This window comes from Osmia lignaria, chromosome 10, assembly GCF_051020975.1.
Source record: "Osmia lignaria lignaria isolate PbOS001 chromosome 10, iyOsmLign1, whole genome shotgun sequence".
Classification (NCBI taxonomy): domain Eukaryota; kingdom Metazoa; phylum Arthropoda; class Insecta; order Hymenoptera; family Megachilidae; genus Osmia; species Osmia lignaria.
Window position 1 is genome coordinate 4,398,206 of NC_135041.1, and position 21,639 is coordinate 4,419,844.

At 31.6% G+C, this 21,639-nt stretch overlaps 3 protein-coding genes across 7 annotated transcripts; all 3 read right to left on the reverse strand.

Annotated features, from left to right (window-relative positions):
* Window positions 1–5,103: 5,103 nt before the first annotated feature.
* Crz (corazonin) lies at window positions 5,104–9,672 on the reverse strand. Of its 2 annotated transcripts, XM_034340456.2 has the most exons (4): window positions 9,394–9,672; window positions 6,885–6,980; window positions 5,382–5,615; window positions 5,104–5,309 (listed from the first exon to the last, which is right to left on the reverse strand). In XM_034340456.2, the coding sequence occupies exons 2-4, from the start codon at window positions 6,945–6,947 to the stop codon at window positions 5,199–5,201; spliced, it is 408 nt and encodes a 135-aa protein (XP_034196347.1). In that variant the 5' UTR covers window positions 6,948–6,980; window positions 9,394–9,672; the 3' UTR covers window positions 5,104–5,198. The 2 variants fall into 2 exon arrangements, with proteins under 2 accessions (XP_034196347.1, XP_034196348.1); XM_034340457.2 differs by lacking the exon at window positions 6,885–6,980 and having other exon boundaries at window positions 9,394–9,664.
* Window positions 9,673–10,154: 482 nt separating this feature from the next.
* On the reverse strand, window positions 10,155–13,292 carry LOC117611939 (mitochondrial fission regulator 2). 3 transcript variants are annotated; one of them, XM_034340455.2, is made up of 5 exons: window positions 13,062–13,292; window positions 12,659–12,846; window positions 12,443–12,564; window positions 12,125–12,368; window positions 10,155–12,047 (listed from the first exon to the last, which is right to left on the reverse strand). In XM_034340455.2, exons 2-5 carry the CDS (start codon window positions 12,844–12,846, stop codon window positions 11,888–11,890), a joined length of 714 nt encoding a protein of 237 aa, XP_034196346.1. In that variant the 5' UTR covers window positions 13,062–13,292; the 3' UTR covers window positions 10,155–11,887. The 3 variants fall into 3 exon arrangements, with proteins under 3 accessions (XP_034196346.1, XP_034196345.1, XP_034196343.1); XM_034340454.2 differs by having other exon boundaries at window positions 12,443–12,579; window positions 13,062–13,289; XM_034340452.2 differs by having other exon boundaries at window positions 12,443–12,582; window positions 13,062–13,284.
* Window positions 13,293–15,078: 1,786 nt separating this feature from the next.
* Edem2 (ER degradation enhancer, mannosidase alpha-like 2) lies at window positions 15,079–21,464 on the reverse strand. 2 transcript variants are annotated; one of them, XM_034340448.2, is made up of 17 exons: window positions 20,602–21,462; window positions 20,473–20,518; window positions 20,270–20,370; window positions 20,140–20,179; window positions 19,957–20,069; window positions 19,722–19,875; window positions 19,521–19,649; window positions 19,282–19,453; window positions 19,048–19,205; window positions 18,866–18,970; window positions 18,442–18,786; window positions 18,198–18,362; window positions 18,027–18,125; window positions 17,615–17,932; window positions 17,335–17,548; window positions 17,108–17,223; window positions 15,079–16,979 (listed from the first exon to the last, which is right to left on the reverse strand). In XM_034340448.2, the coding sequence occupies exons 1-17, from the start codon at window positions 20,721–20,723 to the stop codon at window positions 15,273–15,275; spliced, it is 4,104 nt and encodes a 1,367-aa protein (XP_034196339.2). In that variant the 5' UTR covers window positions 20,724–21,462; the 3' UTR covers window positions 15,079–15,272. The 2 variants fall into 2 exon arrangements, with proteins under 2 accessions (XP_034196339.2, XP_076546843.1); XM_076690728.1 differs by lacking the exon at window positions 18,027–18,125 and having other exon boundaries at window positions 20,602–21,464.
* Window positions 21,465–21,639: the final 175 nt, after the last annotated feature.

Sequence of the window (21,639 nt, forward strand, 5' to 3'; positions counted from 1 at the left end):
TTGGTGGGGTGGACCAAATTAAAAAGTAATCCAATATTAGCTTCAGTCTGGTGGAACGATACGATGCTCAACAATAATTTCCCTCACTGTGTTCCATCTACGCTCAAAAATCACCCTCAAACCCCGCTTATACACATTTACTCTGTAGAAAGGAAAAATCGTACAAATTAAATATTCATTTTTAAAATATATTTATAAGAACAATTCACGTATTAATGAGAATAGAAAATGTAATTAACATTGACGATCGCATGTCGCATCGCTTATCAGTAATTACCGTGACAATCAATGTGTTAATAAGAAATATGTGGAATAAATTAGTAAGGAGAAATATGGACAAAACAATTAACGAAGATTTCCATATTCTGATATAAAAAGAACCTTCAACGCGTTGATCTACATATACAGGGTGTCTTATGCAACTGGGGTTTAATTATAGTTGTAACATTTTTTTGGGAATGTTGTACTTTCTTTTTGTACTTCTTGTTATTCTCTACAAAAAATTATTAAGGTACTTGGGTCGAAAATTGATTATTTGAAAAGATATCTCAGGGAGAGACAGGGAGAGACGTCGAGACTCTCTAAGATATCTTTTGAACTAATCAATTTTCGACCCAAGTACCGTAATACTTTCTTGTAGAGGATAAAAATACGCTTCGATTGATGTATAACACGGTACACAATTCCAATAAACATTAATCTCTCGAGATTAACGCGCGCCAAATTTGAACGCTTCGATATTCACTCGCGAAATATGAAATTTTTATAACACATGATGGAAGCTCGGTTTTTTTTCGGTAGACATCGTGCGTAGATCATAACAAGCATACAAGGTACACGCACATAGCCGGGACCGACGCGATACACGTTTATAAAATCATGAGGTACGCGCTGCTCCGGATATTTACGCAAGCTGTGCAAATTTATTGTGATTGCGCTTTAGCGGAAACCGAGTCGTTCGCCACTTTTTTTCGTTCGTTCAGAGGGAGAGAGACATTTGATCTGAAATAAAAACTACGAGCCATGCTCATGGAAATTGATAGCATTCGATGAAAAATAAATCCGAATTGGTCGGATGAATTCGCAATAGGTCGAATGTTTGTCAGAAAAGCTGATACAAAGTATTTTACGGCTGACACAAGTGCAATAATACGATTAAAAAAAAATGTGTATTTCGTTTAACTCATTTTTTATTTATCATAAGTTCTATTTAGAAAAAAGATTTAACTACAAAATCCATGGATCTTAGTTTTATTAACCGACTTCGAAAAGGAGGAGGTTACTCAATTCGATCAGTATGTATTTTTTTTTTTTTTTTTTTTTTGTGTTCACCGATTACTCCGAGATAGATGAACTAATTGAAACGAAACCTTTTGCATCTTGTAGGGTATGTCTTCCGATTGGTCCCATTAGAAAAAAATTTTTCATTTTTTCATTATTATTGCAAAATACATGAAGTTTTTAATCTCAAGGTTGGACGATTTCAATGATCTTTTAATATGTTGTCGGGGGCATGATTCTGAACAACTTTTTCCTGATGCTTAATTAACGGGAAGCTTTAGTTTCCGAGATATTCGTGAAAAACTATTGTTACTACTACATTGAATTCTACGTATGCCTACGTGTCTCTATCGGTGTATGAGTCAGCATGCAGTCGCCGATTCTCTACTGTTTCTATATACATATGTATACTCTGCAAGGCATGTACCGATCGCGATGAAACCTTTCGCATTTAATAAGAGATATTTCCGCGATGATCCCACTTGCAAAAATGTATGGAACTTGTTAGCGTTGAAAACTATCGTTATAATTAACCAATAAGAACGGTAAACCACCTTACGGCATCCTACAAATACTGCTCGTTCCACTAAAAAGTGTGAAATAAAATAATTTTTAACAAAAAATACAACCGACTTCGAAATGCACTAAAAAGTATGAAATAATTTCTACTTCATTTATACAAGTACCCAACAGCTATTAATAAAACCTATTTACTCGTTAAATAGTATACTAAATACATTTCAACCTTTTCGGAGGCGGCGCAAAATTAATAATACCCGAATATACGATGATGCCAATAACGATTTGATAGGTTGCTGACGCCTGAACTAGGATCTTCCTAGTAGAAGAAAGTTTTTAATTTTGCGCCGCCTCCGAAAAGGTTGAAATGTATTTAGTATACGATTTAACGAGTAAATAGGTTTTAGTAATAACTGTTGGATATTTGTATAAATGAAGTAGAAATTATTTCATACTTTTTAGTGCATTTCGAAGTCGGTTGTATTTTTTGTTAAAAATTATTTTATTTTGTCGTTTAATTTCAGTATTGTTCAACACTCTCGGTAGGTCTCGCGTTTTACTTTTTACGACTTCAATTATCGTTATCTTACATGAATTGTTGTTTCGTCAGCTTCGTCGAAGATTTTCTCTCGATTCGTAGAATGAAATCTACGGAAGTTTGTAGACGAACGAGAAAAGAATAAAAATTGTCTACGAACCCAGTTTTCGTTTTGTAACACCACCCCTCCATCCCTCCATCCATGGCGACCGCAAACGATTGGAAATAAAGAAACAGCCGGAGATACAGTTACGAACAGGTCTATTTTATGGGTAGGAAACGAGTAGTGTTTGGATATATTGTTTTAGGAAACGTACCTTAATGACCATAGAAATTGATATTCCTGTTGATCTACCACCTTGTTAATCATTTTTGTAATGGGAACAGATGATGTAGGAAAGTTCGGTTCTAAGGTTTTAACATTCTAAAATTCGCAATTTTTCAAATTTCCGAATTTTCTGATTTCTAAATTTCTAAATTTTAATATTCTAAAATTCTAAGGTTCGCCAATGCCTAAATATTATATTATTTCAAATATCCGAATATTGCAATTTGCAATGAATTCTCGTAATTGCAAGTCACCGTTCATTAAAATCACCCGGTTGTAACGAAACAACAGAAAAGAGTCTTCCGATACCAGTTGCGTTCAGATTTCGTCCTCTGGAACGTGCATATTTCAGTCCCGCTTATTCCGCGGATGGCGTCCCGAAAATCCGGGATGATATTTCATCCGGATGTTGCCTCGCGTTACGAACTTTAACGGGCTTTTGTTTCTTCGGGCTGCGAGAATCAACGATAGAAGAATGATACGACCAGTTACAAGAACGGTTCGCGAGCTTTACCAACGCGTTTCGTATAAATACATAAAATCAGGCAATCATCCTAAATGGCGCTTCGCTGTAGAACGAGGAGCGTCGCCTTTTTCCAGCTGTCGTCTGTCGGCTGTCGTTTGTCGCGCGACCAAAGAGGCTTCACGATGAGAACGAAAAAGCGCGACGCGACGCGACGGGAACGTTGCTTGACGAGGACAATTTTCCTCCGCGGCAATGTCACATTCGTTTGTTCTTACCTTTATTACTTTTCCTGAACGCTGTTTTTGATCTTGAAAGCACGCGTTATCGGTTTACGTTCGAATTGATCGAATCAACCCCTTCATTAGCGAACAATGAATCTTCAATGGAATGTTTGAAATTTTATTAATCATTAATTTTTTCAAAAGGATTTCATGAGATACAAAATTATTTTTTTTCAAAAAACAAAAAAGACAGTCATTTCAAAAGAAAAAGAGGTAGTTAAAAAAATAGAAAATAAAATAAAAATGAACTGATTTCAATAACATCCACTTTTGATTGGGATGCACGAAATCAAAAAGGTATTTCAATCAGCGAGGAAAATTCGCATACATAGATAGGTAGAATTGGTATAGAGGCATATGGGAAAGATTATCGGTAAACGTAGTATTCGTGCATGCGTATTGCTGCGGGTATGGCAAGCACCACCCCATAAAGGACATTGGCGTAGGGTTGTTCGGTTATTCCCGTGGGTATTAAGAGTATCGCATGGGCACGTGGCAGTGTGTGGTTACTCCATGACTGGCGCTGCTAGAAGAGGGTCACCTATGGCTGGTTGGTACACCCAGTCCCATGGTACGGTGACGACGGTTTAATATTTAATGCGATTAAACTCATTTCGACCCGCCTCCCGTAATTGGTTTCTGATTAACAGCCAAGTTTTAAGTGCATTGCCCGTGCATGATAGTTATATACGTGTCCTGACGCTATCAACTAATAACCGTGAGTGCTCTTGTCCGTAATGTAAACGCTCGCGCGTCAGCCTCCAGTTACTCTTCTTACTTATAATTAGCTGAAAATTTTATTAATTACATCTATGCTTGGTCGATGAACGATAGGAAAATATCGATGCTTCATTTTTGTTCATTCACTGATTCGAAGTGAATCTTCCCTACAAATTTCACTACACCTACATTTAATATTTTCGATTAATTATCTAATTAGGATCAGACAATAGACAATAGACTTTAAGTAATCTCGAAAAATTGTTTGAAATTATTATATTGATTTCGAACGATATTCATGTTCTGAAGCAACGATAAGTGAAATATAAAGTCTGGAAATTCAAGTGCCGAATTGCAGTAGGAGATAAGTTGTCCGTAGGGATAATCCGTGGACTCAGCAGGTGTCTCTATTCGCCAGGGTTTCACTCCATCTTCCGTTGACAGACAAAATCCCCTACGGCGAACAGCACAGGCCGCTGCGATCTATCCTATTGACCGTCTGTCCAATTAGGACAGCGAAAACTTAATTAAGCGTTGCGATGGACCCGATGAAAACTGAACGGACCCGTGTATATCCGCGAGGAAAACTCGATAATTAATACAAATTCAGATATGCAAGCCCTCGATAAAAACAATTACCCCGGTAACCGTGATCGATCAACGATTAATCTTTCAATCGAACGTATACCAAGAGGTGGACTATAAAACCTCTGAATAATTCATTTATCGACGATAGAATGATTGTAATCGAATCGCGAAAATAGCATCGATGGAAACAGGTTGTACGAAAACAACTGATAAATGCAAGCGCGATAGTTCACCGACACTGATTCATTTTGTTTTCTGAAGAGAGGGTTGTATCATTGCACCCTGCTTAGTTTAAATTATGAATCAGATTTTAAGAAGAAACATAAACCCTTTCTTTATTTATTAATACTAGTTAGAATATTTATAATTTTTGAGGGTAGAAAGTTCCAAATATAAGTTCGTAGCTTTTTATTACTTGATTACAATTGGCGATTAATTAATGCTGCTGTGGTGCAAAGTCGAATGAAGTTAACGCGTTTAATAATTGTTGCTAGAGGTAGATGATTGTCGTCGAAAATGCTCGTTGGCCATAATTTCGGGGTAGTTTCTCTTTGCGGTATCGTAGAACTCGCAAGGAACTTGTAGAAACTGTAAAAATCGAATAATGTTATTAACACGGATTGAAGCAATTATGTGTACAAGTATATACCGATTACTCACTTGGCTGTCGATATTTCCTTGAAGCAATAATCTCAACTTCTGTAGCTCACAATTAACAAGGACATTGTCTAATTGAACCGCATTCTTGCCAGAGGAATTTACCAGTTCCTCCAACACCGAAGACGCCGATCTTTTCCCATTTGTCCAACCGTGACTGTATTGAAACGTCTGACAAATGACTGTCGTCATCGTTAATGATAAAATGAAGAATACGGGGATTCGACTGGCCACCATCTGTAAAAATTCATTACGATCATATTAAAACTGAAAAATGTCACATTCGTTATTACGGGTACCATTGCGCTAAATTATATTTTTCTCATTAATACTGACGAGCAAGCACGCGATATCGCGTGATCGAACTACTACTGACTGAGCCCATCGAGTAGCGCAATAGCAGAAGTGTTGAATTTTCCAAACGTTGCAATATGGCATTATAAAACTGACGGTATAAGAAATCACAGAGGTTCGAATAAAAACCTCAGCTACAAGTAGAAACTCTGTAATATCATTTTAAACAAATAATAAAGATACTGTTGCTGAGTTATGCAGCAACTGTTACCGCCTATTGTGCAGTTGATTCGCGTCATAGGATCGTGGATTTCGAGTACCGTTATGCCATAAATCGATGGAAAAGCGTAATTGTGGATTCCGATCATGCATATTTCTTCGCAACTGATCTGAATTTGTGCCTTTTTCTTGCGGTCGAGCCATTACGAGAAAGAATCGGTTTAACTCGAGCTCCGCATCGGGTGTGAACGTAAAACAATGGACTGTTCGAGTGTCACGGCTGGATTGTTGGATCAATGATCCATTTCAAGTCTTACAATTTCATACAGCCAAAGTAGCCTGCCTGTTCGCTACCTTGATCACCTGTTTTAATTTTTACGTAACTCGTTTGAATAAACAGGGCGCAACGTTTATTACATTGTTGCAAAATAGAAAGTAATCTTTTTTTTCTCGTAAAATTTATCAAAATTATGAAATCCCTTCTTTTTCTTAATGGAGGATAATTAAGCATCTTGAACAAGATAATTATCTATTTTTATGATTTTCTTTCGTTAACGCAAATGTGAGTTAATCCTAACAGTAGAATCAGAGGTAAGGGAAGGCCACAATTTCTCGTTAAGTCGTTGCATTTACTTAAGATTCACGCTTTCGGAGCCAAAACTGACCATCAGTTTACGGTTAATGGTTCGTTTACTGCTGCTCCAGAATCGCGAGTCCAGAGAACCGGTCATTTATCGGGACGTCCTGACAGGGACACGTTACGTACAAACACCATAGCGTGAGGGGGTTTTTTTCGAAAAATTTTAGAGTACTCTCGTAACGTTTCCACGTGCTAATTTTAAAGGAACCATTAACGCTACGCGCGTCTTCGGTCATTAAGATAAGAGTAAGTGCTACTAAGTGTCCTGCGGATAAGAGGAGCGACCAGCATCTCTGTCGCATAGAGACGACAGACATTTTTTGGAATGTCCTCAAAAAAATGCGCAAACGTACCTTTCGCATTGTTCCATCTTGACCAATATAATGGGAAATCATGCGAGAATCTGTAGTTTTCATCTTCCAAAAGCGAAACTTTTATAATTTTCATTTCTAAAATGTTAAAATTATAATCAGATAGGTGCTTGATTCTAATCAAAATTAAAAACAGAGATGCATTCGTGTAAATGTTTATGCTTGTAGCAGCGACCGTTTTGGAAATAAATTTCATTCGAGATCGAATTGAATCCTTCGATGGGACTGATTGAACGTAGCGCGAATAACTCGCTGTGCAATCAGGGAAATCAATCATCCGTACTGCAATCCGAGTAAGGGAGGCAAAAATAATCTCGCCCTCGATAAACTGTGATTTTATACTATTCCACCGTCACATTGTTCCTCGACAATAAATTTGTTTCCCGTTTCTGTTGGATACACTGGAACACGATGATTTTTTAATTTACTGTATCACTCTGACAGGAGTAACGCTTCTTAATTAACCCTTTCGCTACGGCTATTTTCGTTGGAAAATACTATTAGAATAAATAATTTCGAAATAATTTTACTCGATGAATTCGATATTTTTTATCACAACCGCCGTTATATTTCATTGTAATTTAACTATACACTAATAGATACTTTAAGGCACTTAGAAAATTGATTTGGTTAATTTCAACAATCACTAGTTTCTTAATTTTATTCGCCCCGCTCGGTTTACATCAATAAACGTACATGTGCTGGATAGTATTTTAGGCATTGATGTCTCCATTATCCGCACGCAGATTAGTTTCTTTACGAGTAAAAAATTCCGCGCAATTTCCTTTTCCAATTATACGTATATTATGCAGTGACTTTAATTATACTTCCTATTACAATTCCTAAAACGGAATTCGTACATATGAGCGCGATTATAAATTTCATACAGAATCAAAATTAATAGATAAATAATCATTAGTAAATATAAGGAACTATGTTATTTAATGTTTTTGTAAAAATAATAAATATCAAAGAATACCTTAAAATCAATAATATTATCAAAGTTAAAACGTTTTACTTTCAATTTATATTATTATATTAAACATTTCTCAAACTTATGTTTTTATTTATTTTTTAAATTAGGCGCATTAATGATGTAGTGGCGCTATCTAATGAAAGATGCTTGAAACTACTCGACAGGTGGTGATATCGACTGCGGTAAGTTTTTTTTACTTCATTATATAATAAAATGTCTCAAGATTATAGGGGTTAATTGTCGTTTAATAATAGTTTATTAATAACAAAAGATTGACTAGCTCTAAAGAAGTCAAAGGTTGATTCATGTAAAACCCTGTCTTATCAACATAAACTGAACTATGCCAATAAAACAGAACATTGTGCGTATCAATGTAAAAATAGTGACTGAAACGAACTGAATCTTACATTTAGATAGAGTCACAGGCGAAAAAGTTTATTAAATGTCACGTTGTTTCGTCTGCTACATGATATAAATAAACTTTAAACACGTTGCGCCAACGAACTTTGTGCTACGAATAAAACGCGTATCAACGATTTCATACAAGATTAATAGTAATTTGATTACAGAAAGATTTGTCCATTTATTTTAGCAAAAAACTAATTAAGTTATAACTTGAAAAAAAAATAAGAACTACTGGGGATTGATAGACCCCACTTACTAATCTCAGGTTAAAACAATCATTACACACATAATTATTAATTACAATATATCATTTAGTTCATACATTGAATAATGTACGAACAACGAAAAGAAATATTATTGGACCAATGCTTAGCGGTTAAATATTTAGGATTTTAAATAGGGGACTGAAAGATCCTTGAACTTGTTTAAAAGTTCATTAACATCAACTAATCTGCTCAAAACGAAAATGTAAATAGAACCGATACATATTTGTGTACACCGTTCAGCTTCCTTCTTTCGCATCTACTGACTACCGGTTCTACATATAGGTCCACGAATTCGCGAGTCCTTGTAAACAGACGTTTCACAGGACAGTGTTTCCTTGATCGTCGTGCCGGTAAGACGTATAAGGACATGTCCGTGTTTCAACGAATGTAAGTAGAATATTTATCAATTTTCGGGCAGTTCAGAACTAACGATAACAACTTTATTGTTAATTTAATTATTAATGAATATTATCAATGTAATTACTAATTCCGTTAAACCGTATTATCAGTTTCTATTTTTCATGACATTAATACATGCACTAATGTACAGCACGATGGCTCTAGTTGGAAGTATGATAAGACATTGATTAATAATGCATTTTAACGATATTAATAATTACATCTGTTAATTGATAATGTTCACGAATCGTCGAAATAATTATTGAAATTGTCATCTTCGTGAACAAATATTTTTAAACATTTTCAAATTCAGTTTTCTCAAAAACAAAACTGTATACGAAAAAATATGACGAAACAAATATTTAATATTTAAATTTTAATGGCACATATATTAAATATTTAAAATAAAATAATTACATGAGTAAATTGAAAGAAGTTTTTTTACCTTATGAGTATCTTACGTTATTACGAAAACCGGAAGTACCGTGAAGAGTACGATGTTACAAATTCGTGATACTGTTGGCTGTGACCCTTCAAGGTGCCTTATATAGGAAAATTTTCTCACTCTGTTCATAAAACTCATTAAAAGACCCCTTCTCTTTATCTCTCTCTCCTTCTCTCGGTCCAGAATACATTTGTACGATATATTGTCAAAGTTTACAGTACCTTTACTGTACCTAGTAATAATGAAACCAGCAAAAGCACTAATTATTATCAAGTAATATTGTACTGAAGCTGGCCAACTATAAGAAATTATATAACGAACTTTAATTGAAGCGTTAGAAGTTTCTATAGGGTTGTTAAATATTCAAGATGATAACGAGCTATTACGTTCCACGAGATAGGAAGACTATTAGTCAATTTATCATTCAAAAACTTCCTCTTTTATTAATTTAATAAATTAGTACAATACCATCATGTTGACTTTTCTATGTAAAATTAATTTATTCACTGATACGTTTGTTTTATACTTTTTGAATTATTATTAACTTTGCTAATAATTTAGAATATATACACTACTTTTGAATTTAATTAATATTTAATTTGAATTTATATGCAATTCTTAATTTTAACAAAAGAATATGAAAACAACATGATCAGTACAATATGAAAAGTAAAATTCAAATTTCCTTAACATGTTTTATGATATATGATATATGATATATTTCGGGTAGGAATAAATAGATTGTTTGTTGTTTAACAATAACATTTATTTTTTAATTATCGATAAAAGCTTCGTGTATAAAACAGATCTGTACATTTGTAATGTTGTTAAAGAGTACATTCAGTCTCCACAAATTTTCCACAATATCATCCCATTAAACTGAGAATTATATTTCTTACATTTGTGTCAGAATGTAGTCGAAATTAATTAATTTTATAAGTCACTTTTATAAAGAATACGAGGAACTTAAAAAAACATATTTAAGTTTTCAATTTGATTTTGTATTACCATAATCTTGTACAATGGTTATTCTCAGATCCTTATAAGAACAACCATAAGTTAAATAAATTTATCACACAGTGATATTTTAAGAGCCTGATATCAAAAGACATAGATCGCGTAGATTTTTTTCTTCTACAGTGCACATACTATTAGATATTTATTTAATCATTCACAATTTTGGAAATACATTTGATAAACCATTATCAATGATATCATTGATTCTACAGAAATATGCTTGTAAAAACAATTTTACTGAACAAATAATACCATTAACTGTCTGTTCTTTATGTTAAAAGCTCGTGCTAATTTCTTTGTCAATTAAGAATATGTGTACTGTTCTCTATGGCAGGACCTAAAGTACAAAAGTCATCAACCTACTTTAATATCACAACAGCCTCGCTAGAAAACTATATAGATAAATAATTTGAAATAAAAATATCAAATAACGTAGCTCTCTATCTCACGCTGCTTAAGTGTAGTTTTATTTTATAAATTAAGGTTGAAATGAAAACCCTACTTTTCCCTGCTAAATTCGAGCTCAAATATGTATCTCACTTACAAAATAAATATTCATAATATTGAATTGTAAATTGCATTTACTATATACATATGTACTTAGGCAATGTAGTCAGAAATTAATTTATAATTGTTCGTTGATCGGTATAAAAATTATGTTTCGCGAGCAATTAAAAAATATTGGTATTTGTGCAATGAACATTACGTAGTTCTGATTATCTTTTTATAAAATTTAAGTACATAATAATAATTGTAATAATTTTGATTATTAAACTTATGCTGCTTTCATTTAAAAAATGTACAAAGTTTCAAAATATAATATCCATTTGTATTATGCACTTGATAACATAACAAAACTTATTAAAACAGTATTATAAAGTAGTCGAATACAACATCTTAAAAATAAAAGTACAACGAATTGTAGATCTGATTCAAAATTCAAACCCAAATATTTGTCTTTTTAATTTCTGTATGTATATAATTGTTTAAATCATTAAAATATATGCAACTTACGAATGTACTATAATGTACATACATTTCAACAATTTTCTTTATGATTTCAATAAAATATCAAACATCGTTTGTTAAAAAGAAGTTATTAATATTTTGTTTTATAAAAATGAGACAAAATCAATCCAGCATATCATCAATTTACAGCCCAATATTTTTATCTGTGCAAATATACAATATATTATTTCTATAGTTTAATAGCAGTATTCTTTGAAAAAAGTGATTATTACTTATTGAAAATTAATTTGCAATATAAAATCACGATCAGTAATTACGATTTTAAAGATATTTGCCACATTCGTTCTACAGTTTACATAATCTGTTATCACATCTTGTATGCCACACGATTTTGATGTCAGAATTAAATTTATCAATTAGATACATTATCATCGGATTAGTGACATCCAAAATATTATATGGCACCTTTGTTTTGCACATCACACATTGAGAAATGTTCAAAATATGTTCACGTGTCACTTGTAAAAGAATCATCCAGCGTCAAATTGGCTGACGAATTTCTACTATCAGCTGAATTCATTGCGACATAACGTCTTCTGAGTATTTCTTGTAAATCGTTACATGGACTGTTGTCACGTTTTATACGAAGAGGCCGTCCTCCAGGTGATCTAAAACATTTTCACATAGTATCAAATAAACTGGAACAAAATACAGTAAAAATAGCAATTATAGAAATTGCTATTACCTAGCAACTGGCCTTAATTTGAGATTATCAATATCTTTTAACACATCAGTCATAGATGCTTGAGATATAAATGAAACCTTTTTGCGGTCATCAGTTTTATGATCTTGCAAACTTGCTCTTCTTGCAATATGTGGAGTTGGTGGTGGTAGTGGTGGTGGTGGTGGTGGTTCTGGGAGTTCTGGGAGTGGTTGTTGTAACTCTGGTATATCATCAGTCCCATTTGCTAAAGAAGCTGTAGATGTATCTAAAAAGACTCCTAGTTTTAATTTTTCAAGTCAAAGTATTTTTAAATATCTAATAAGTAAACATTATACATACATCTAGATTCTTTATTACTTTTGACTATTGCTGATACTTGTTCCCTAAGGTCTTGAAGTTCTTGCTCTAAAGCAAGTAATCTAATTTCAGATCCAAAACTAATTGGTTCCAATAGATCTGGTCTAATATTAGAAAGTCTGCTATTAAAATTTGCCACGTTAATAAACTGTGAAAGTTACAAAACAATTTATATATAGAATTCATATACATAGCAACCTTGCAGGTCCAAATCCGTTTGTATCTACATAGTCACCACTAGTTTCTTCATTGATCATAGAACTTGTCATTGAATGTAAAGGTGTAACACTAACGTATACTTTTGGTGGTGGTTTCAATGGCAACATTGAACCAATTCTACGAACAATGCTCCTTCTTTTTCCATAATATTTTGGGCCTGCACTCATCTAAAAGAAATGTTAAAGTGTTTTTAGAGCTTAACAAAATAAAATTACTGCATAGAAACAAACATACTAACATTTGTATAATATATTCATTTCAAGTAATGCGTAATTATACAAAATTAAAAATTTAACAGAAAATAAATGATATGCGATTAGTAACACATGGTAATCGTACACATCACTTGTTTTGTCTGTGAGAATTCAGTCAGATCTCTTACCTTCGTAATTACTTTTAATTTTTCTAAAGAATTGTTATATTATTTTTCAATTGTTGAAACGAAGTATCAACGTGTACCCTATTGTATACTTAATAGGGTACATCAGGGTCGTCCGAAATTCGAAATTAAAATAGCTTTACCATTGACGCAAAGCCAACATCTGACGACAGGTTGTCTTACGTTAGTTCTAAGGCGCAAACTCCAATGTAAAGCGGCTTAAAGTAAAACTACCGAAAGATAGTTTTTCATTCAAAATTGTTTCCTTACTCCCGTTTTTAATTTTTTTTCATGATGCAATCAGAACATTGCACATCTCTACTGATAATAATTATGAATCCCTGATCTGGATATTAACATTAAACATTTATTTATTAGTATATTGAATAATTAATTCTTCTTATTTTTTAAAATCATCATAGTAAAAAATAAAAATATCCTTATATAATGGAAAACTTTTTATTGTTATTTATTTATGAAATAATAAAATAATTTCTTTAATAACATAAATCAACAGTTTTCAACCTATTTCCAATACAATACACAATATAAATATTTTTGAAAACAACATTTTTATTCGTCTTTATTTATACATATACATAAAGGTAATTTTTGTTCAACAAAAATTAAAATAAATTAATAGTAAAATTCTCCCATTATATCACTAGCTCAAAGTTGGTTTACAGGAACATATAACAAATATTTATTATAAGAAATATGCACTTAGGACTTAAAAAAAAAAGTGTTGTTCTCTTTTGCAACAATGATTTTATTCATATTTCTTATCGTGTTCTATTTCTGTACCAAAATTTGTAACATATCACTATATAGTATCATGTTTTTTCATTTTTCATCTTCATATGATAAACAACAAACAAATCATATGTCTATACATACACACACGCGACGCGCGTTTGTGTGTATACATATACGTATACATGGTATATATATTCACACAGCTATGTAAAATAGTAACTACTTTAATGTACAATAAACTTTATAATATCTATTTTGGCATTCAGTATACAAACTTTTACATAATAATCATAGAACATAAACTTATTGTACACTTATTTATAAAATATTTACATTTCCAATCTGAATCTACAATTACATATACATATATTTTCATTTGATTTAAAACATATGTATTTCTTGTGCATTGTGTATGGCACATGTTACAACTAAATTTTGTAACATAATCTGCAAATACTTTAGAACTAATTACATATCATAAACAGATATAAAAAAAACCAAACTGTTTCAAATTACTGAAGATCACTTACTCTATTACAATATTCATTTTTATTAACTTTGTTATACTTTGTATAATACGTATATACAATGTTGTTTGTACAGATTTATGTACATTTATTTTATTAATAAATTTAGTAGAAAAAAAGATTTATATGTAGTATATGACTGTTATAGCAATATGCAATTAAAAGCATATTACATTGGTGTTTCTTTGAAATTGGCAAGTACAAGTCAAAACAGAATAATGGAAGTTCTATAAAAGAATACCTTTGAATATTTTTTTTTCTCTATTAACAGTGATATATACTTTTACAAAATTAAAGAAATAATGATAACCAATTGTAATTGCAAACTTTTTATAATAGATATCGCTTATATCTTTGCCTAAGATACAAATTAAAATTTCACTGCACAAACTCAGTGTAATATTGATTATTATGATTTTCATTTGCATTATTACTCACAGCATATAAGTGAAATACAAAATGAAGAAAAATAAAATTGTAACCCTTTACCTGAGGAAAAAATAATATGCTAACATTGTACTATAGTGTGCACAAGAAATATACTATGTTTAAGTAGTGTATATATAAAATTTACATCCATTAGAGCCTTAACAGGATATTCATTCACAACCTCGTTAGGATAAATGTCTTGCATAGGTTGTTTACATGTGCTTTACAGCTTTCTTTTTTATTAATTCATGAAATTTTCTCATAAGCACCAGTTAAACAGACGTAGAGTTTTATTCTGATACAGTCTGGTCGTTCGTAATCTTTCCTTCTTATTAAACAATTTTTTCCTTAATATATTTTATTTATATAAAAACATTAAAGCTCACTGCATATACATTCGCTTCGAGTGCAAAAATATCAAATGCAGTGTAAATAGGATTACCAGGCTTATTGAATTTGACAATCTATTCAATTTATTTAAATTAAAACTCAAAAGCTTTTATTATAATTCATCATCGATATGTTTGCTCTCGTGTTCCTGTACATCACTTTTTTTACTTTCAATTTCAATTGCATATTTCTGACTACCTTGTAGTTTGTTCTCTTTTACAGAATTCAAATCTATATTAGAAATGTCTCTTTCCTGTTGAATATCAATAGAATTCTTGTTTTCCTCTTTCCCTGTCGACCACGTTTTCTTTTTAAAGTCTTCGAACAAATTAAAAGATGCAATTTTATTAGTATTTACATTGAGATGAACGGAGTGCTTAAGATTTGGATTATTTTTGTTGCTACATTCCTCAGTTGATTCTTTTTTAATTTGTTCTAATAATACTTCCTTTTCCTCATTTAACGAAGGTTCATTGACCTGTTTCTCAACATTATTGTTATTACTAATAACTTCTTGAAATTCTATATTATTTAATTGCACATTCTCTAAAGAATTGGCAATTTTGGTAAAATCTGTTAAAGAATCTATATCTTTAGTAAAATCTTCAATTTTGTTTTTAATAAATTCGATTTGATATTTTATTTTATTTTTTAATTTGTCAGTTTTACTTTGATTCTGAAGAGAAACATTTAAAATTACTTTATTCGAATCAATAGCCTCTTTACTGATATTATCTGCAGTATCTCTTGAAGTATCAATTTGTTCTTGGTATTTTCGTATGGTATTTTGTTCCAAATTTTTTACAGCCTTTTCTATATCCGCTAACTTAAAGTATTCAAAGTCTTCGAATTTTCCAATTTTTATATCATCATCCTTTTTAGGCATCTTAGATGAATCTCTCAATTTAATATCTGTTTTGCTACTTTCACTATTATCCGTCATAAACTCTTCAATTGTAGTAGAGTCATAATCTTTGGGTTTCTTGAATTTATTAAATCTTTCGTAGTTACTGAAATCTTTTTCCCAATTTTTAATCAGTACTTCGTAATAAGCATTTTTCTCAGCTATGGTTTTCTGTATAGTTTCTTGGGCTCCAGCTATTATTTCAAAATATTCGTTATGCACATCTTTATTAACACGATCTAATAAGATAAGATGGTTAGTAATACTTTCATCTTCTACATCAAAAATACCTAGTAACAATTGTTTCAAAAATGTATAATTTTCAGCTTGCGCGATATGAAGTTTAAACATTTCAAACAACTGTTCAGTAGTTAGACTCTCGAACCTCATTGTCTTTAGCATTGTGTTGACCGCTCTCATATTTAAAACCATAAGATCTATCTTTGTTAATAAGTATTGTTTTAACAATTTTCGTTTATTAAACTCCATTAATTGGTCCATTATCATAATGGACGGATCTGGCAGAATTTCAGCCAATTCTTTTAAGAACCATAGAACTTTCTCTCGTAGAGGTACCTTTAATACATCGATATTTTCATCCCGTGACTTTACTATCCAATTATAATAACTTTCTAATATAAAGCTTCTCATATCTAAGCCTGGTTTTTGTTTTCCAATAAAATACATCTGATTAACAAAGACTGTTTTCAACTGGTGCCACTGTTTTTCTATCATCGTATTACCCTCTGATTTTATCCGATGTACAGACAAGTAGGGAGATACAATTCTTACTTCCCCACCAAGTACATCTTCAATTATTTCTGCACGTAGCTCGTGATAAACGACCACGTCCTTTGCATCTTCTTGCTTAGTTTCAGGAACCATGTCCAAATTTGTCCCGCTGCTGGGAAATGTCTGTCAACAATTTAATTAACTTACACAACAACTGACACTACATAATGCTAAATGTTAAAAATATCTATCTATTAATTATTATTATTAATGCGTAATTATTTAGTGTTATATACAAAAGAAATACAAACCTGTGGTGTACCCATTTGTCGTGTAAGAAAAGATTTTAGCGATCCCTTCCATCGTTCAAACATTGATAAATCAGTAGGTGCTTTCAGCTGTACATCATCTTTAGCAAAGAAATTTCCTATAGAAAGAAAGTATAATATGACTAGAGCATAAATATCTTTCAGTAATTCTTCATACTATGTAAAACGAATTATTTAATATCCGCTATCAAAAGTTTAGTAATTATTACCAATTGTAACTGTAAGATCACCACCTGTAGCAGCAAGTGCTTTTAATAACTCAGAAGCTTCGGTACTAAATAAAAATACAACCGGAATAGTTACATCGTCCACTTCTTTTCCATCTCCTGACATTGCAAACATAGGTGAAGTTGCTGCACTAGAACCATCAACATTATCTAATACTATTCCAGCAATAGCACCAGCTTTTTGAATTCGTCTTGCCTATAATTACAATGAAATAAAAAAACATTCTGAAAGATGTTGATTTTACGAATAGGATATATATACCTTTTCTATAAACATACAGTTACCACGATACATTATTGCAATTTTGCCTGCAATAGTAGCCGTATCGTGAAGATCACTACATGCAAATGATGGATATGTAAAAGCAACTTTTTCAGTTATTTTATTCGATCCTTGTAATTCCAATCCAAAATGTGCTGGACCAGCTAATAATGTAACTTTTTGACGGGGATACGTCCCTGGTTTAATGAATGTAACAGCTTGCGGTTTAGTTTCAGTTTGTTGGGATTGCATTTTACTTATTTCAACCATCTCTTGCATGAACAGTAGACCTTCTTCCGAATCTTGCGGTGTTTTTGCCTGTAAAAGGAGTTTCAAACACAAAACACTTTAGCATCGTTCGTAAATAGTTTGTTCGCATATACATATTATACGTTAAGAAATTTCCTTTTACATTTGAAAAGGTATATAAGAGTTGAACACGTCCATCAGCCAAAGTTAATGTTGTTATTCCCATATCACTTAACAACTTTAAATGTTCCAAATTATTTGCCTACAGTATAAAAAAAAAAGTTTAATCAATGATATTTACAATTAATTGAAATATATTGAAATATCTTTCTACCTGAAACTGTGAGGCGCTTAATCTCCTTTTTATCGCACGTCTTGGACATATATCTTCAACCATATTTCTTAGAGGCTGTCGTACCGATGCAGGAAATAAATGTAGACTGTTAGGGCAAGTACGATCCATTTCATCCACGTGTACAATATCTCGCTCATAGTCTTGCTTTATTTCATAAGACATAATGATTTATATAAAATTATGTATTTCATTGATTAAAAATTTAAACATTTATTATACTTACCGAAGAAACGTTGGTTCTTATAGAAGCAAGTGTTAATGGCAATAAATGTCCCTCGGTTGTGAAAATAAATTCATCCAAATCTAAAACTAGTTCGCCTGGCTCGGTGAATAACAGAAATAAGTATTTGAAAGTTTCCGATAATACAAAACTATCCATTGTGTCATCATGCTTATTAGTTCTAACATCTGATACAGCTGCATAACCGCATGGTACCCTAGCATAAGTTTGTAGACTCTTGAGTACCTTACGCCCAACTCCTAAATAATAATGATCACCAGTTGCACGATAGAGAAAATATGTCGATTCTAAAAATTCTGGCCTCAATGGATGATGTCCCCAATGCACCTGATTAAGTGAGAAATAATTTAACGATCGGTACAAAATTATTTTGATATAATTCTCTGAAGTAATCAAAAATATAAACCTGAAAATCGGTAGTAAATGCTTCTGGTATAAAATTGTGTCTCTGCATAACTTGGTACAACATCTCATGTGTTTCAACAGCAGGTTTAATATCACCTTTCAGCACCTGAAACATACAATTAAACAGATGCGATGGTATTTACTTCAGGGTCTATAAATATCAAAATATTAATTGATATTAACCTGTAGACCAGGCCAAAATGCTAATAAAGCATCCATGAAATTTTTTGAATTTGTGTTTGGTCGATGCATATGAACATCTAATAACATCGGTCCTTGGCTAACATACTTCATTACGGCTTGATAGTGTTTATTAAATCGTCCAAGATATTTTTCATCGCCTGAAATTAAAATAAATTATAGGGTAAATTTCATTAAACAAAATTGAAAAAATATAAATCCTCTAACAATAATTACCTAGCAAAATATATGCTTTAAGACAATATTCATAGTAAGAATCTATACCAGCTCCAACTCCAGAATCTCTTCTTACCCAGTCACCAGAATGTACATTTAACACAGAGCCCATTAAATCTGTACCACGATGACGCATTCTCCATAAAACATCCATTGCCTTTTGTGCTTTTTCCTATCACATATAAGATTACATTAAATCAAAATACTTATTTTTTGTTAAATATTATATAAAATTATACCTCGAAGACTGATTCTCCCGTTAACCTTGATAATGCCGCCATTTCTAAAATCATGCTACCTGCACAGGCAGTACATGTTTCCCTTGATATTTCCAAAGGTACACCTTTCATACCATATTTCAAGTTTATCTAAAAAAAAGTTACATTAATAACTTTCAAAGAGTATCCTTAATATATTCTATTATAACAAAATTTACTTACTCTGCCATATGGTATTCCTGTAGTTGTATTAAATGCTGGTAAAAATCTGTACCCTAAATCTTTAGCTAAATTTAGAAGTTCACCTCTGTACCATGGCATTATATCAGCTCTTTGTTGTAAATATTCTGCTAATATATGACCACTTAAAAGACCCCTAAATTGTTTTGTGGAAATTATAAAATATTTACATACTATGTTATGTTACAAAAAGTAGCGATATGTATTAATATCTTACCCAAGCATTCTAATATTAGTTTCGAATAAAGAAACAATAACATCTGTATCAAAGCTGACATCTCTAGCAACAAGTTTAACCGCATTTTCAAATTCCTCTAGATCTCCCAGTACCTAATACATGTTAAAGAAATATTATACAGAATTTTCATATATAAAATAAATAAATTTTTTATTCACTTACCACCAGAGTGTCTAAAGTATCAACCAGTGTAAGCGAAAAGCTGAAAGATGTAAAAAAGAATATGTACTTATTTCCTAATACATTCTATTTGTTATCAATGATAATTTAATTAATATAAACTTGTCCTTACTTTCCCAGTGTGGAATCTATATCACCTCTATTCGGTTCTGATCCTCTGTACCTCCCTTTGCAACTTAGCGGCATTAATTCATCAGCAGGATATGCATTATCCTTAAACATAAATTTTTTTTAACATTAATTCTTTAATCGTCATTAATTTAACATTAGAATCAATTTTCTCTCATTAAATAAATTAAGAAATAAACACTTTACCATATAAGCATTATAAGCATGATAAAACATATCCCTGGCTTCTTCCCTATAATTAAAATAATACATGTATCAAACATATGAAAATCATATTGTTGATACAATATACAATTACATAATAGTAATACAAACTTTAATGCTTCTCGTTCTTCCTTGCTCATATATTCTAATGGGTTATCTTCAGATGCAGCTAATAATGCTTGTATACTGCATCCAAATATAAGTAATCCCCAAATCAGTGAATCGCAAGCCATTTTTCTTTATATTAAAGAATATAATAGTTTTGATGTCAAGATCTCACACTTGTAATATTATACATTGTCTTTTATAAACTGTTGCAATTGATATTATCAGGCAACAATTATTACATTACAAAAGAAATAATATACTATGATACAAAATATAAATACACCAGTCTAAAATCGTTTTTCCTCTTTATCTTTTTGTTTTCTGTGGCATCTTTTTCAATGATAATTAAAACACAGGTACCATAAACTTATTGTAACAAAATGTATGGTACTAATTGTGAACAAACATGTAATTTACACTTCTACTTATTAAAAGTGATTGTAAATGCATGTGGAAGAATAAAAAAATTGAACAATTAAAATAATTGTACTAATAACTGGCCCAATAGAGGTTATAAAAATTCTTGATTGTTTTTTGAACAACTTGGTGATGTGTCAAAATATTACTGGCAGATAGTAGCAGAAATATGTATACTTAAACATAAAAGAGATAAATGGGCAATAATAACAGCTGATTGCGTATTTGTATCAAGGCCAGATGATGTGGCTGCTGTCAGTTTGCTGTTATTCATACGAATTTCCACTTCAAACCACGATATATACGTACAGGTTACACACCATATGTTTCGCACTACTTATAGGATTTTTATATTAAACAAAATTTTTCGAAGACCAATTCTATACAGTTAGTTTTGAAACTGTATTATAAGGAAACTTAACAAAAGGCAATGGACTATTTACAACTAACGAAATGATCCTTTTTCCCCAAATAACTAACCTCCTAAAGAAACTACAATTGATTGAAAAAAATCACGTGACTGTTAGGCAATTTACTAAAATTTATACCCGTAAATCTACTGTCATACGAATTTTTATCAGATTAAGGTTTCATTACATTACATATGTTTGCTTTATTAACTTC